At 41.1% G+C, this 16,666-nt stretch overlaps 1 protein-coding gene across 2 annotated transcripts; it reads left to right on the top strand.

Moving 5' to 3' along the window:
• Positions 1-1,840: 1,840 nt before the first annotated feature.
• Positions 1,841-16,465, top strand: ints8 (integrator complex subunit 8). Of its 2 annotated transcripts, XM_085445809.1 has the most exons (29): positions 1,841-2,035; positions 3,032-3,170; positions 3,262-3,436; positions 3,569-3,709; positions 3,906-3,977; positions 4,478-4,529; positions 4,679-4,858; positions 4,955-5,062; positions 5,206-5,358; positions 5,491-5,591; positions 5,883-6,024; positions 6,150-6,220; positions 6,381-6,556; positions 6,677-6,727; positions 10,848-10,978; positions 11,158-11,268; positions 11,387-11,591; positions 11,976-12,097; positions 12,623-12,807; positions 12,902-12,935; positions 13,019-13,078; positions 13,195-13,256; positions 13,987-14,105; positions 14,354-14,457; positions 14,567-14,617; positions 15,011-15,084; positions 15,160-15,224; positions 15,331-15,374; positions 16,206-16,465. In XM_085445809.1, the coding sequence occupies exons 2-29, from the start codon at positions 3,038-3,040 to the stop codon at positions 16,320-16,322; spliced, it is 3,039 nt and encodes a 1,012-aa protein (XP_085301935.1). In that variant the 5' UTR covers positions 1,841-2,035; positions 3,032-3,037; the 3' UTR covers positions 16,323-16,465. The 2 variants fall into 2 exon arrangements, with proteins under 2 accessions (XP_085301935.1, XP_085301936.1); XM_085445810.1 differs by lacking the exon at positions 6,677-6,727.
• Positions 16,466-16,666: the final 201 nt, after the last annotated feature.

Raw genomic sequence — 16,666 nt, forward strand, 5'->3', positions numbered from 1 at the left:
TTCGTGGGAAAGGCGTCTCTCTGTACTGTTTGCTGCTTGTTGTGTGCTCTGATCTGTTAAAGGGAAGTGGAAGAAGACTGTCCAGAAAAGTGTTATCAGTTTTTATTTGTTACTGCTGCCTGAAATCTACTGAAAATAACTGATATCTGAAGTAGGCATGTCTTTACACACACATTTATATGTCTGAACTCACTGGTTGCTCCTATTGTGCTCTGCTTTTTTTTTTTTTCTTTGACATGAGATGGTTGTATTCATGGCCTATATAAAAAGGGTTGACTGAACTATCCAGGACTTGCACAACCTTCTGCAATCTTCTAAACTGAGCTTTTTCAGCATTTTAAGGTGGTGGAGGCTGGTCCTGGATGCCTTATGTAAAGACATGGCTGCCATGTCTGTATTCATCACTTCCAGGCATGACTGATAATTTCCTATCCCCGAGCTGTTACCTTAGGGTTTTGGTGATGAATTCCTCTTGGTGCTGTCATACAGATAACAAGGTGGCCGTGTGGTGAGTGTGTGAGGTGAATAAATATAACACTGAGCTCTTCTTGTGTGGTTCTTTTAACATTATCATTAGCCTCATCAGAAATGGTCTTAGTGCAAGAGTTTGTATCAAGACGCTGTTCTTAAAGATGATGTGGCTGAGGCATGCCAAATTACACAAGAGCCTGCATAGAAAAACACTGTAGAGCACTATCAGTCATGGATTGGCCTCCTCAGAGCCCAGACCTCTTACTGACAGAGTGAGGGATCACCTTGACAAAGAACAGAAAAAAAGGCAGCCAACATCCAAAGATGAGCTTTGAATGTTCTTCAAGAAGCCTAAAGAACTATTCCTTAGAAATATTTGTAAAAATTACAAGAAAGCTTTCCCAAAAGAGTTCAGAATGCATAGAAGAGTAAAGGTGGTATGTCTGTAAAGGTGGTCATACCAAATAATGACTTTTAAGATTTTTACAAACTCTGTTTTTGCTTTATAAACTTTTTAATGTATGTTTGTGCATTATTTAATAAAACGGAATATAAAACCATGAAAGGTGGCTCAACAACTGTGTACTGTATGTTTAATCTACTACAGCTCCAAAAATGTACGTTTTTAACTTGAATAAACATTATTGCATATATAAGCTGTCAATAACGTCAATTCAGTTATTAAATTTAATAAAAACAACTAGAATGGAGAACATTAGAAGAGAGTATTCCAGAGGAACAGCTCAGCTTGAGTGGTTTGGAAACAAAGTTAGAGGCAAGCCCGAGATGGTTTGGTGCATATGAAGGATAGTGGATTTATGAGATGAAGGATTTTGGAGATGGAGCTGTCAAGCAGGAGACCACAGAGAAGACTCATGAATCCAAGATAATAACTGCAGGCAATTTTTACATTATAAAAAGCAATTTGTAGTAATTTCAGTCTTTTATTTTCATTGTCATTAACTGCCAAAATTGCAGTAAGCATAATGCTGCATTCATGGCCTATCGGTAGAATGGAAAACAAGACGATTGAGCGCATTCTGCTTTATTTTGTGCTCTTGCTCGCTTTTTATTTCACATTTATCTAAGGTTACCTTAAGGTTGGCTATGGTTAACGTCTTACGCAATCTCATAGTTTCACTATAAACTGCCTAAATGAGCAAATTTTCGCATTATGTGTTTATAGTTTGGTTTACAAGTGAAAGTAAATCCCGACAAACATTTTAAATGATTGAGTTAAGTTTATAGTATAGGTCTTATTTTTCTTTTCCATTTCTAAATTCACTGTCAGACGTTTTAACGTCCGTGCAAATAACTCGTCCGACCCTAAAGTTTTATACGAATTGAACCAATGGGACCTGAAGCGGCATAAGTATGCGCAATCATGGCGCATTTTTGTGTGTCCTTGGCGACGAAGCGGAACCGGAATTACGAAGGAGATATGGCGCAGGGCACAATGAATTATGAGAGAATCAGTTAGTGTAGCTGGTCCAGCTCCTAATTTTGACATTTTGGTGCACATTTTGCCCTCCTGTCTTCTGAACGATCACTGTGCCCCGTTAAGGTAAGACAGTTGGTCCCTACATGCGCGGAACAACCGCCAAAATCTAGACGGCTAGCCGAAATATTAGCCAAAAGACTCCTGGCTCCAAACATAACATAGAATAGGAAGGTGGCGTGCGTTTGGTTTGTTTACAGTGGCAGCCCGAAACATCATCTGTAACCGTGCATTCTTGTAGGTTCAATGGGTAAATCTGATGCCCCCGCCCAGTTAGGACGCCCCGTGAAAATGATTAGAGCTCTCTAAACAACTACTGAAAATTTTAGTGTTAGCTGCTCTGACAGGTGAAGCTATCTAACCTATTATGGAAGTAAATATCTAATAATAGTTACAATTATTTTGAAACTATAAATATTTTTGTTCACAAAATATGAAATTTTATATATATTTACCATCTCCAAGATTTTTAACGAGTGAAAGTAACATTACATGATTGTAAATATACTTAATTTCAAAGAGTGAAACGTAATTACAGAGTTTTTAATTAAGTATCAAAGGTTTAATGTACATCAAAAGGCCCTAACTGTTCAATATTACAAATACAGTCATGTGGAAAAGAAAGAAAAACTAAGTGCAACATATGATTCAGTAGTGTTTGGAAGCTTTAGCAGCAGTAACTTGATGCCATTTTTTTTTTATTACTTTCTGATGCTCTTCATGGAGCTGCTGAAGGAGGAAGAGAGGAAGGTCCTGGTGGAGCAGATTATCTTTGCCGGGTTCTGGTTGGTTTAAAGTTAAAAGAACAAATGATCATTTCATTTTTCCTGACAAAAATCCCCAAGAGAAGGTAGTACTGTTAACCTTACAGTCACCTGTTTATACACCAGTTCTCCTTAAGATGAGTGAACTAATCTAGTTTATAAATATAATAGAAATAAAAATAAATACATTATGTGGTTTTTACTGACAAAGAACTTACATTAAAAACCCCAAACACTTTATATTTATCCTTAAGATCCATTCTAAATAAAGCTGATGTTCATATCTGCATATCTGCAGACGAGGATGAGTGCAGAAGCAGCAGACCGTGTGGCCGCTGTGACCAGCAGTCGGCCTGGCACGCCTCTTCAGACTTCCTGGTTTGAGTTTCTCCTCGACGACAGCCTGCTGGAGAAACACCTGCAGAAATCAAACCCAGGTTTGTTCAGCCTTACTCGTGAGTCCATCGTTTATTTTTAATGACATCTCATGGACTTGTAAAGGCTTGTTAATAACTGTTCTTTCTGCAGACCCAGCACCAGTGCAGCTCATCATCCAGTTCCTGGAGCAGGCGTCGAAGCCATCAGTGAATGAGCAGAATCAGGTCCAGCCTCCAGCCGACAACCGTCGGAACCGCACATTGAAGCTGCTTGCACTGAAAGTAGCTGCTCACATGAAATGGGATCTTGAGGTGCTTGAGAAAGGGTGAGTCAGAGTGTTTTAGATGGACGTCTTTTGTTATCAGAGCGTGTTTACGAAAAAGCCAAGTGGAATATGTCTCAGCGTGTAATTTAACAAAAATTCCTATTATGCAATTCTCTAATACCTGCTCGGCAGATTGACCATTCCTGTGTTAAACATGCTGCTGAATGAACTCCTGTGTGTGAGCAAAGTGCCGCCAGGGGTGAAACATGTGGACCTGGACCTCTCTACTCTTCCTCCCACCACTGCCATGGCTGTCATCATCTACAACCGCTGGTGAGTGAGATGACTCTCTCCGAAAGCAGCTGTCATGAGCTCAGTGGTAAACTAGTAAAATGGACTATGGACGTGTTTATTTATGTTTGTATCCAAGTCTTAAACTGTAAATGTAGATTAAAAGAGGATGCATGAATAGAGATTGTGGCAGAGAATTAACCACTCATTTGTCTCATTTATATTTTGTCTGTTAAAGGGCCATCAGAACAATTGTGCTAAGCAGCTTTCCAGAGAAACAAACCAAACCTGGACCCCACCAGATAAACATGTAAGTCCTTCTCCTTCCTCTTCCTCCCCTTTATCACTTATTGCATCCACACTTACATGTTTTTATTTTCAAATTTGTGTTATGCTATGTTACCACCTGCCTACCGCTCTGCTCCTGTGCTGGAGTTTTAGCCCCTCAAAGACTTTTAGAAGCACATCTGACGCTGTTTCAGTTTTAAATCTCTGGGATTGTGTTTTTGTGTTGCCAGCCAGACATTCAGACTTCTGAAAACATTGAGACATTGTTCTACCCACATTCATTTGCTGATTGGCTTTAATTAGTCACAAAATGTTAATTTAAAATTCTCATTGAGACAGATCACTTTCATCTTATTTTAAAATTAAAATATTTTATTGTGTAAATATACACAATAAATAAAAAATGTACTTGTGCTCATCTAATTCTTTGTAAAAAATACCAACATCCAGGCTTAATTTTGCAAATTTAGTGAAAAATAAATCATGTATTCCACTGAATGCTTCTGTTGTGCCCTGATTTAGGTTGAATATTGTACAGCAGGAGAAAGAAATGACTGAAAACATCCTCACTGTGGTGAGTAAGCACCTTTTTTATGATCCATACATACTCTGTGAGTACATAAAACTATACCTTATTAATTATATTATTAGACATGTCATTTAAATTTCAGATAAACTAACAGCAGAAGTTGATACTATTTTTAAAATGTTTCATTCCTTCAGCTAAAGGAGCAGGCGGCTGATTCCATCAGTGTGCTGGAAGGAGCTGTGAGACTGAAGAAAGACTTCTACGTTCACACCATGAGGACTCTGGACCTGCTGGCCGCAGACACTGCTGCCAACGGAGAGACAGAGTCTTCGACCGCAGGGCTTCGCATCAGCGCCGATGAGCTGCACTGCCAGGTTGGCTGAGTGCACAGCGCTGTCTTTCTAGAACTCTAATCCTTCTGGAAAAAAAGTGAATTTTTCTTTGGAGTAATAGAAGGATTTGTGTTTCAGGTGCATTATGATTTAGGAGGCATTTTCTTCCATCAAGGCTGCACAGACCTGCCAATCTATGAGAAGGCTCGGGATCACTTCAGACAGACAAAGGAACTTTTAAAGAAGGTAATCATATTTTATCACAGCTTCAGTGACACAGTATGATTTAACTTTCTCAGGAGAGCCACAAGATGTAACTTTTCTCACAAAAGCTGCTGACATGGAGCTTTAGCAGTGGTTCAGTTTACCTTTTTCTCTACGCCTTTTAGCTAGACTCAACAGTTCATGTTCACCTGGATGAGAAGCGCCTGGCTGGATACTGGAACGCATGTAGAGCTTTGACCGGAGACTGTGACCCCTCTGACCCCCAGACGACACCCTACGACCAGATTAACAGCCTGATCCGGGCTCACAACTACCCGGTCAGAGCAAACACATTGGAGAGATTTGAGTACTGCATTCTTATGAGTGTTGTGTTGCTTAGGCAGAAGTAGGTTGACATCACAAATAGGGGGCAAAAAATGGTTTGTAAACTCCACTTTAATTCTCTGCAGGCCGTCATTGAAGCCTTCATCAAAGACAACATATCGCGCAGTTTGCCAAACCACTTCAGACGGTCTGTTCTCCGGGAGTTCTTGTATAAAGTCCAACAAGGGTGAGGAAACAACAAAATCAAACCTCTCTGCACGCACTGCAGCTAGCACAGACTTCAGTCACTGATCCATAGAGAGCTGTTATGGTCTGTTCTTTCACTCATTCTACTTGTGGAAATACAGTTTCTGTGGTTTCTTTGTGGACCACAAATTTTCACCTTTAAGCCAACAGCTGGAATTGGTTAACACATTAAGCTGATATATACCATTAAATAGTCAATAATTTTGTAAAATAGTCTTGTAAAAGCATTTTATGCATTCATATTTTTGTGTAACATCCCATCTCCCTGCAGGGAATCAGGCCTGGATGAGGTGTGTCACAAACTCTGTGTCTGCAACGCCGTCCGCGACACTCTGGAAGGAGAGATCCTCAGCGTGCGTTTTCAGCAGCTGCTCCTTAAGCCTAGCAAACAAGTGGTGGACTTCATTTTAGAGGTACCTCAGTAAATTGTGACCTGTGGTTTTTACTTCAGTATTATATTAAGAACAGTTTTTCTTTCATGTAGTAAAAGTTGTTTAAAGCCACTGCAGATTACAGTCAGACTTTGTTTGTCCTGCAGGTGTGCACACGCTCGCTGGAAAAAGACCGTCCATCTGAGGCGTCCAGAAGAAACATGGCTAATTTCCTGAAGTGAGTCAGAGTCACTGTTTTCCATGCATTGGACAATTATATAGGAGGTTATCAAGGGTCTGCTACAGAGATGATGTCGGGCAACAATACATTATTCAAATTCTATACTTGATGATGATGATGAAGACTTTGTCTTCCTTCTAAACCTCTTATGGTGCAGGACTCTGTGTGAAAGCTTGGAGGACCTGTCTCTGGTGTTTGTGGTGTCATCCCATAAGCTCTTCATGGAGCTGCTGAAGGAGGAAGAGAGGAAGGTCCTGGTGGAGCAGATGAGGAAGCGGTCGGCCACAATCAACCTCAGTGCCAAACCTCTGCCTTCCTTCTACGACATTCCAGGTACGTGGCCGAGACTTCTTGTAATGGAGGAGGTCACTTTAAGAGGGATGGACTTGACCTCCTGACTATGAATAATGTAGATGATAAGGTGCTGACTCTATGAATCCACAATCTCAACAGGGTTGTCCGATAAGAACAGATGGCGTATCCACAAAATCCACTGCCACTCAGGTATCTGCCGTTCACTCATTTATTTAACAAGAATCCGAACCACACATCCATAATGTGAGTCAGGGGATTTAACAGGCTGTAAAATGCTATATGCCGTGTGGTGAGTGATGGTGTGGTTTCTGTTGGAAAGAACATAAGTCTTCCATAATTATGTGAACAGAGTGAATTAAATGTGTAATACAACAATACAAACAATACCGGATAGTGGAACATTCAACCAAAATAAGGGAGTGTCAACAAATGCTAATTTTACTATTTACATAAATCGTAACTAGGCACTTTACATTAGAGCTAACATGAGAAATTAGTGACGGTCCCTTAATGACCGCACGGCAGAGGCTGCTTCGCAGTAGTGATGTGCGATACCACTGATTTCCTTTCCGATCCGATACAAAGTTAAATTCAGGGTGGTATCGACGATACTGATCCGATACCGATACTTTGTACAAAAACGTATTTCAGTTATTGTATCTCAAATTATAGCATCATAATGATTACAGGACATCGGATTACTTGTTCTTATCGCTTAATAATGCACAGTTATCATATAGAAATAAAAAAAAAAACTGAAGTTGTGCGCTATTTGAACACGTTGCCTGCCTGCAGCACTAAAGGACTCCGTGAGAGACGTCCGTCTCGCCCTTGCAGCACCTGTCCATGTCCACTCCTCCTCTTCAGTTCACCTCAACATAAGCTCGTCATATTCTTGTGCTTGATGAGGTTAGTAGTGTTGCCAAAACACCTCCCTTTCTTGCCACATGTATTGCAAACTACGTCTCAACCGTTTGTGGAAGTAAAATATGTCTGCACATGACTCCATTTATGCTCAGCCATTGTTGTGAGTGTGCACAACAAGGGGCTGGACACATTTATACAAACATATGTCACGACTATGACAGGCGGAAGACTAAGTAGTTCCTTCCAATGTAGATAATCCAAATGATATAGTTTATTTGCACTCTGTTCCTGTTAATGATAACCTACAAATTTACCCTAAATTACTAAAATATCGATATTTTAATATGAGTATCGATTCTAGAACATAAATGACTGGTATCGGAGGAATCGATATTTCAGTATCGATCTGCACATCACTACTTCGCAGTAAACGGCAGTAACATTCGGTAAACAAAGGGTGCGCCACGGATTAAACAAGGGAGGATAATGGCCGCAGCAAAGAACAAACACGATAGAACACAGAAACTTACAGTCTCATGGACGCACACCGCTAACAGCATTAGAAGGAACGAAAATCCACATGGTGAGTAAAACCCTGCTGACTCTTCCCACCTGCAGCTCCGACCGAACTCTGTGCGTCGACGTGTGCGTAATGATGAGGTAGAATTGTGTCTTCAAAATTCAAATTTAAATTTTTATTTGTCACGTACACAGTCATACACAGTACGATATGCAGTGAAATGCTTAGACAACTGCTCGTGACCTAAAGGAAAAAAAAAAAAAGGAAAAGGCTATGAATAAGATAGGAAATAAATATGAAAAATTAAAAAGGGTAAATTTAACTAGGAAGGAATAAAATATAAATTAAAGTTGAAAATAAAATAACTGTACAACAAAATACACAATACACAGTATAGAACTATATAAGAATGTATGAAGAAGTATAAATAAATAAATATATACACAATAACAGCAGCTGTAGAAGTATTAACTGGAAATGAAGAATGTAGTGACCAGTGTTGTGCAATCCACATTATGTCTTGTGCAGTGCAAATATGCTCAAAGTGATCTAAGTGATGAAGTGAAAACAATGTCCAGAATGTCCAGTGTGTGTGTAAGAACTATATGTGTGGGTCAGGACTGTGTGGTGGTGTGATTGAGAGACCGTATCGCCTGCGGGAAGAAGCTCCTCCTCAGTCTCTCTGTGTTGGTCTTCAGGGAGCGGAATCGCTTTCCTGACCTCAACAGAGAGAACAGTCTGTTGTTGGGATGGCTGAGGTCCTTCACGATCTTCCTGGCCTTGGTCCAGCACCGCCTGCTGTAGATTGAGTGCAGGTCAGGGAGCTCAGAGCGAATATTGCGCTCAGCTGATCGCACAACCCTCTGTAGAGCTTGTCTGTCCTGCATGGTGCTGTTCCCGAACCAGGTTAAGATGTTTCCCGTCAGGATGCTCTCTATGGTGTAGGGCTGCCACAAACGATTATTTTGATAGTCGACTAGTCACCGATTATTTTTGCGATTAGTCGACTAATCAGATCATCATCCATTGGACGTACAGCATACAGCTTATTGCACCAGCAGCATCTGGTCTTATATAACTATCATTAGCTTACAGCTTGAAGTGTTTGTGCTAACTAAAAATAAAGACAAGATGGTAGTTTATTAATTTTTAATGAAATTTGCAGATTGTTTCAGTGAAGTTTAATAAACTCCTTGCTTTCTAAAATATAACAGGACACCGGAGTATATTCTCCAGCGTCTCACACTTCTGATAATCAGCTGTCTGCTTGACAGTTTTAGCTGTGCAAAAACTATAACTTTAATCTCAGCCAAACCGATTTACTCAGGAACAAATAAAATACTAAAGAAAGCCAAACAATAAAATTTTTAAGTTATCTAAGTGACTTATATATATGTTTAACCTGACTAGCGAAAGACAGCGGTGGGTTTGAAAACGATTTGCCGGGAGTCCGGTGTTCTCACGGCTCTAGTTAGCCTTGCCCCCGCCTAGCTAACGAGCTAGTGGGTAACAGACGTCTCCGAAAATGTCGGAGCGCTTTTGAAAATATGTGGTGTCTTGATAAACTGAGCAGATATTTGAGGTTTACACAGCTACATTCTCGCCTGAAAATATGTTAAACGTTTATTTTGTGACCCAGAAAGAATAATAAGAGTAAAGTTAAAACTAACTAGCTGCCGCCATTGTTGACAACTGCGCTGGGCTGCGCTATGAATTCTGGGACACAGCTTCTTCTTCTTCGGGGTTTAACGGCAGCTGGCATCCTTGGACATGCAGTGCTGCCATCTTCTGTTTCAGTCCGTTATTACACTCTTAAATCCTGCTACTCATTCCTGCGTCCTTTGTGATCTTACAAAGCTTCAAACGATGCGTCGACTATTAAATTAGTCGTCGACGATTTTAATAGTCGACATAATCGTGACTAATCGTGGCAGCCCTACTATGGTGCACGAGTAAAAGTTCCTGAGCACCTTGGAGGGCAGTTGGAAGTCTCTCAAGCGTCTGAGGTGGTAGAGACGCTGTCGGGCCTTTTTCACCACGGTGTTGATGTGACAGGACCATGACAGGTCCTGCGTGATGTGAACTCCGAGGCATTTGAAGCTGTCCACTCTCTCCACTGGGCACTCGTTGATGACAGGGGTCTGGTAGTTCCTCTCCTGCTTAGTGCTGAAGTCCACTATCAGCTCCTTTGTCTTACTGACGTTTAGAAGGAGGTTGTTCCTCTGGCACCAGTTCTCCAGATTCCTAATCTCCTTCAGGTAGGCCGTCTCGTTGTTATCAGAGATCAGGCCCACCACGACGGTGTCGTCAGCAAACTTGATGATGGTGGTGGAGCTGGTAGTGGTCACACAGTCATATGTGTACAAAGAGTACAGCAGGGGGCTCAGAACACACCCCTGGGGGGCTCCAGTGCTGAGAGTGGTGGAGGCTGAGACATGTCCGCCCATCCTTACTGCCTGTGGTCTGCCAGTTAGGAAGTTGGAGATCCACTGACACATAGATGAGCTGAGTCCCAGATGCTCCAGCTTGGTGGTGAGTGTGGAGGGAATTATGGTATTAAATGCAGAGCTGTAGTCTATGAAGAGCATTTTAACATAATTCCCCCTTCTAGTGTCCAAGTGAGTGAGTGATGGCATCGTCTGTGGAACGATTTGGACGGTAAGCGAACTGTAGTGGGTCCAGTGTGTCTGGTAGTGAAGAAATGATGAAGTCTAACCCTCTTCTGATTGGTGAAGAGAATGGGTTGCCTCACCGCTCATTGGCTAAACAGCAACAGTATGCTGATATCTTACTCCACAGGTGTGGCTCCGTTCGTGAGTTCTGCGAACTGGCTGGCCTTTTGTACACTTCTGCTACATAACACTGCCGCTTCTCCACATGAAAACCATGAGACATATTGAGGTTTGGTTCACTTCTTCACAGCTTCAGCGAGTGTGAACATTGGCCAGCTGGAGCAGCAGCTCATCCTTTCACTGGAGCCACGCAGGATCAGACAGATCCTCATTGAACTCCACGGCCTGGCTGAACGACCTTTCTGGAGGGTCAACAGCAAGGTCAGAGACATGAGCTCAACATTAATGCATTTAAGATATCTTGGATTGTGCTGGACTACAGTTTCTCACATATACACATATATACACACATTTGGAATAATTTTCAATCCTTACTTCTAACACACGAAACCAACCAAGATGATCTGAATTAACCTACCACTTCCTGTTTATATGAACAGTGGGAGGTTCCTCCAGACTACATTAATGTGATCCTCGGCATTAAAGACAACCTGACCAAGGACCTGGTTTATATCCTCATGGCCAAAGGACTCCACTGCATTTCAATAAAGGTCTGAGCCATTATCAACGCTCAGTGGGGCATAAATGTTATTTTAATAATTAAACGTTGTTATCCAATCATAGAGCATCACTTTTAACTGCTTAATACATGGAGCATGTTTTCCTCAGGACTTCGCCCATGCACGGCAGCTTTTCTCAGCCTGTCTGGAGCTCGTCACAGAGTTTTCCCCAAAGCTGAGGCAGGTGATGCTGAATGAGATCTTGCTGCTGGAGGTCCGCGCACACGAGGCGATGGCGGCCGAGGGGAGCAAGGAGCGGCCGCCCCCTGACTTGGTCAGCAGGGTCAGAGGTTACCTAGAGATGAGGATTCATGGTGAGTGAACAGCAGCGAGTGGAGTCACTCCAGTGTCAGCATCTTCAGGTTAAGTCTGTGATGGGAGAAAATCATTGTGGATCAGGCTTCATATACTACTATAAAATCTATTTCTAGGGCCCCAGTAAACAAATGTTCTAAACTAATGTCACTTACAAGAAGTTACAGATCTGGTCTTGCAGCTAGAAACATTTGTTTAAAAAAAAAAGGCACTATTAGGATACTTCTGCAAGAGTAGCATGTATCTCACTGTAAAAATAGACGTATGTCTGCTATCCATAAAAACTTCAGTTACCGATAAAGCAGAATAAACAGCTTCTAGGCCTTGTTATATAGCACCAATTCTGGAGGTGCAGTGAAGGATTTCCTGGTCTTTGTTTCCAGATCTGCCTCTACGTCAGGTGGTGGGAGAGGAGTGTGTCGCCTTCATGTTGAACTGGAGGGAGAACGACTACCTGACTCTGCAGGTGTCGCCGTCTCTGGTCATGAACAACCCGTACATCAAGGTAACACGTCTGTGTGCTTCTTTTTTTTAACACTTTCATGAAATTTTCTCTTTCTAGCAGCTCCAGTGATGCTATTTCTGATATTCACCAACATGAAATTATAGCAAAGTTATCGACACAGTAGCTGACTGTCTGTAAGGTTTAAGGCTATTTAAATCCCAGCTGAGGCAGCTGAGACACTCTTCTGCAACTCAGAAGTCACAGCTCTATAAGAAAACTAAAAATCTTGAGTGATTACATAATGAACTAATTAATAAGTTGGTTTAAATTCATTTAAAAATAAGTTGTGGTACCAGATCCACTTAAAAATTTTCCACCAAGACACATGAAAGTCTGAGAGAGTGTATTCTCTCTCAGGATTGATTTGGTTATATTTAGGTATTGTGGGATTTCCAATAAATTACAATGCGATGTCTCGAGAACAAGGTGATGTAGGATTTTGAAACCGTTACCATAGGTGTGTCTAGCGGTCGCCAGTATTTTTGCATTTTTCTTTATTAAATTTGTCCTGTTTTGTCCCGATAGCTTGGTCAGCTCCTGGCATCCACGTGTAAGGAGCTTCCAGGTCCTAAAGAAAGTCGGCGCACCGCCAAGGAGCTCTGGGATGTGGTGGTTCAGATCTGCAGCATCTCCATCCAACACAAGAGGAACAGCGACGGCCGAATTGGCCTCATTAAACAGAGAGAGTCCTCCATGGGCATCTTGCACAGGTATGATGTCATTTTAGGATTTAGAAACATTACAACATGTCTGAGATTCATGTAGCGTCACACTCATTCTGTTTTCTTAATGTGACTCCTCCAGGAGCAAATTCATCACTTTCACCAAGAAAATTAGAGTAAGTATCACCACATACCAACTTAAACACACTGTGGAAGAATAAATTAGCTGTTTACCTTGTGATTTGTCTTATTCTTACAGGAGCCACTGGTGCTGACGACTCTGATCTCACTGTTTGTGAGACTCCACAGTATAGTCAGGGTATGACTCTGAATTCATAAATAGAACACAGTAAAATGGAAAAATTGAGGGATTTCAGTGCTGCTGTAGTTTCTGTCTGCATCTTCAGCCCCTTGTTTTTTCTTCTTCTTCTTTAGGATGACATTGTAAATGAAGTTACTGCAGAACATCTCTCCATCTGGCCATCTTCTCTTCCAAAGTAGGAACGACTTTTCTATTTTACCTCATCTGTTTGTTTTAGCTGCACCAACTGTTTCTGCTACACTGCACTGGTCGGACTTAGTTACAGGACCGACACACAGGGATCTCTTTTCCTGTCCTCAACTCCTACAAGCTGAGAGAAATCTTTTAAAGCTTGTTTGAGCTACTGAAAAAATAAGAAATAAGAATTTTGAGTTGAGTGAATATGTGTGGTTTGGACTAGTTTGACTCCTGCACCCCTGCTTGTACATTGTCATTTTACTCTTTATTCATTGTGTTGATGCCTCTTCACACTAACAGCTTATAAGCAGAGGTTACTTTTCTTGTGAAAAAGTTACAGGAAGTACACTGTGCATGAAAAGCTGTCAGGTTATCTGCAGTTACAGATCTGTTTATTACGTTCTTAGTTCAGACTCTAGAGCAGCTTTGCATGACTCACAGTTCAGAATAATCCTTATTTGACTTGTACTGATGCTCCTCAGTTCATCCTCTGTGTGAACCAAGCTGTTTTCATTCCTTTGTCGTCAAGCCAACTTTCTTCTGATTGGCTAGCCTTCACAAACAGTTTGATATTAGGGGATATCATCTCTCTCTGACATCATAAACAATCAAAAGCAGCTGCACTATGACTGTAACTGTTAATATGAGAGGACATAAGGAAAAACATCCCCTTTAACAACATGTACACAGCACGAAAAACTAAATGTTCCGATCTGTGTGTTGAGCAGCATACAGGCAGTGGATGTGGAAGCTGTGGCTGTGACAGTCAAGGAGTTGGTTTCCTATGCTCTCACTCTAAACCCCAATAACCAATCATGGCTTATCACACAAGCCGACATCTACTTTGGTAAGAACAATCACCACATCTCATCAACTCAGAGAACTTTCTTCACTGAATCAGTGAAATGTTGTCATTCCTTAGACAAAGGCTGACGTTTTTCCACCAATGTACTTGACGTTTGGACAGAAAGGAAAAATAAGATTGAAGTGACTTAAAAGAAATTTCACAGCAATTGCGAAACATTCCCTTAAGAAAGCATTTTCAGACACAGCCACCTGCAGCTTGAATAACAACTTTCATTTCTCCCTATGTAGTGACCAATCAGTACTCTGCAGCTCTGAACCTTTACCTGCAGGCTGGAGCTGTGTGCTCGGACTTCTTCACCAAAGCCGTCCCCCCCGACATCTACACTGACCAGGTAAAACACCGACTAATACCAGAGTGCACTACATAGTGAGCCTCTGCAGTTTGAGAGATATGAGAGCCGACTGACTCGCCTAACAGTAACACACCTGTTTTTATTTTAGGTTCTGAAGAGGATGATTAAATGCTGTTCAATGCTGAACTGCCACACACAGGTCAGAGGTCAAACTGCCTATTTGAGAAAGTGAACTAATGTTAGCTGCTGAGGAATTAATGAACATATTGTTGGATTGATGCAAGTGCCCACTTTGTTTTCCCCAGTATAATTTCATGAATAAAAGCTAGAAAGCTCCTCGTCCCTTCTTTGAACATTTAGCAGAACAAAATCAATATAACAGTATAATAATGATAGACCCTGATGAGAGAAAATATATCAGCTTTATTTGCTGATGAGAGTCAATAAGGCAAATCAACCAATACCATTGTTTGCCTCATTATTCCGTGCACCTCTGCTAAAGTATAAAGCCGACTGTAAGTGTCTCAGTGCTGACTGGTGTCTTACAGATGTAGCGAGTTGGAAGTAATGTGACATCTCTGATTCTCGTCAGGTTGCTGTTCTGTGCCAGTTTCTGAGAGAAGTCGACTACATGACAGCGTTCAAAGCGCTTCAGGAGCAGAACAGGTACGGCCCTGGAGGACACATTACATTACCCACAGAGCCATTCTTAATAACAGCTAGTATCCTCTCACATTACAGTCACGACGCCATGGACTCATTCTACGACTACATCTGGGACGTCACCATCCTGGAATATCTCACACGTATCCTTCATGTAACAATAATCACTGTTGGCTAAAACTTACTTTTTCTTTTCAAGGAATACATTCTCTCCAGTGTCTGTTTAGCTTCCTGATTTTTTTTGCTCAGATATTCACCACAAACGAGGAGAGACTGAGAAGAGACAAATAGCGGTAAGTCTTTATAACCCTACAGCTTATACCACGAAAGGCTGCGACCTGAAAAGCATCTCATATGTATAGATTTATGACTTCTCTTTTATGCAATAAAATCATAGAAGAATGCAGGAAGAGACCGGCAACAAAGTGACGACCAGCTAACGCTTGTCAATGACCACCCACATAAGCAGACTGGTTAATGTCTAATAAAAATAAAATACTTGTGAGGCATAAAAGGTCAAATTTAATCTGACATGCATTGTGAAACAAGAGTTACTGAGCAATGTTGAGCTTAAAGTTAGAGCTCAACTCTTTACCTGCCCAGATCTCTATGGTAACTTAAGCTGAATGTGCCACCTAGTCTGTAGCAGGTTATATTCAGAGTTATGGTTTTAAAATCTGGAAGCATCAATTTCACAGTATACAAGTGAAATATAATTATCTGCAATTAGAGCAGTGCAGCTCAGTCACATCCTCAGTGGACTTTGCATTCAGCTGGTGAAAGGTGTACAGAGGTTTTTAGAGCCCTAATCTGCTGCCACGTCTATTTTACACTGTTGGAACTGCAGCCAAATGAAACAGATTAGAAAGTTGATCTGTAACGTTTCAAGGAGGTTCATCAATTAATATTCAAATTTATATAAACTAAAGAGATTTCCACATGCTTTTATTAGGCTGTGGGAGAGAGACTTAAACACACTGAGTAACCTTAAACGTTCAGGTGTATGGACTGCAATAAAGAATTTATATAAAATGTTTGGAAGTGTAGAACCTGTAGGATTTTGTATATTTCAATAAGAATTCTCATAACAAAAACATAACCGATGTCTTCTCCCAACCCTTCAGATAAAAGCGATTGGACAGACAGAACTGAACACCAGTAATCCAGAGGAAGTGCTGCAGCTGGCTGCGCAGAAGAGGAAGAAGAGATTCCTGCAGGCGATGGCCAAACTGTACTTTTAGTAAACACACGAACCACTGTCAGATTTCACAGGGTGGGGATGAATATTTTATTTTGTGGTAACAAGTACATGGTAATTTGTATTATTTTCATCTTTTGCAATAAACTTATAAAATCAAAATGCCCTGAGTTAATCACATCAGGACCTGGTTCAGTTAATGCTTTGTTTGGGGTTTTTAAAAATTCACACTAGTACAGCATTCATTTTACTATACTTTGGCTGCTGGACAGCAGCACACAACATTTCTTCATTTAAAAAGGAGGGGAAAAAAAATGCATCCCACAATTTTCTAAAAATTCACCTTCAGGTTACAAACTTTTGAACTTTGCATTTTTCTGAAATAAA

This window comes from Copadichromis virginalis, linkage group LG22 (assembly GCF_057382275.1).
Source record: "Copadichromis virginalis isolate Kocher_CV1m ecotype Utaka linkage group LG22, C_Virginalis_male_GT1.1, whole genome shotgun sequence".
In the NCBI taxonomy this organism is placed as follows: domain Eukaryota; kingdom Metazoa; phylum Chordata; class Actinopteri; order Cichliformes; family Cichlidae; genus Copadichromis; species Copadichromis virginalis.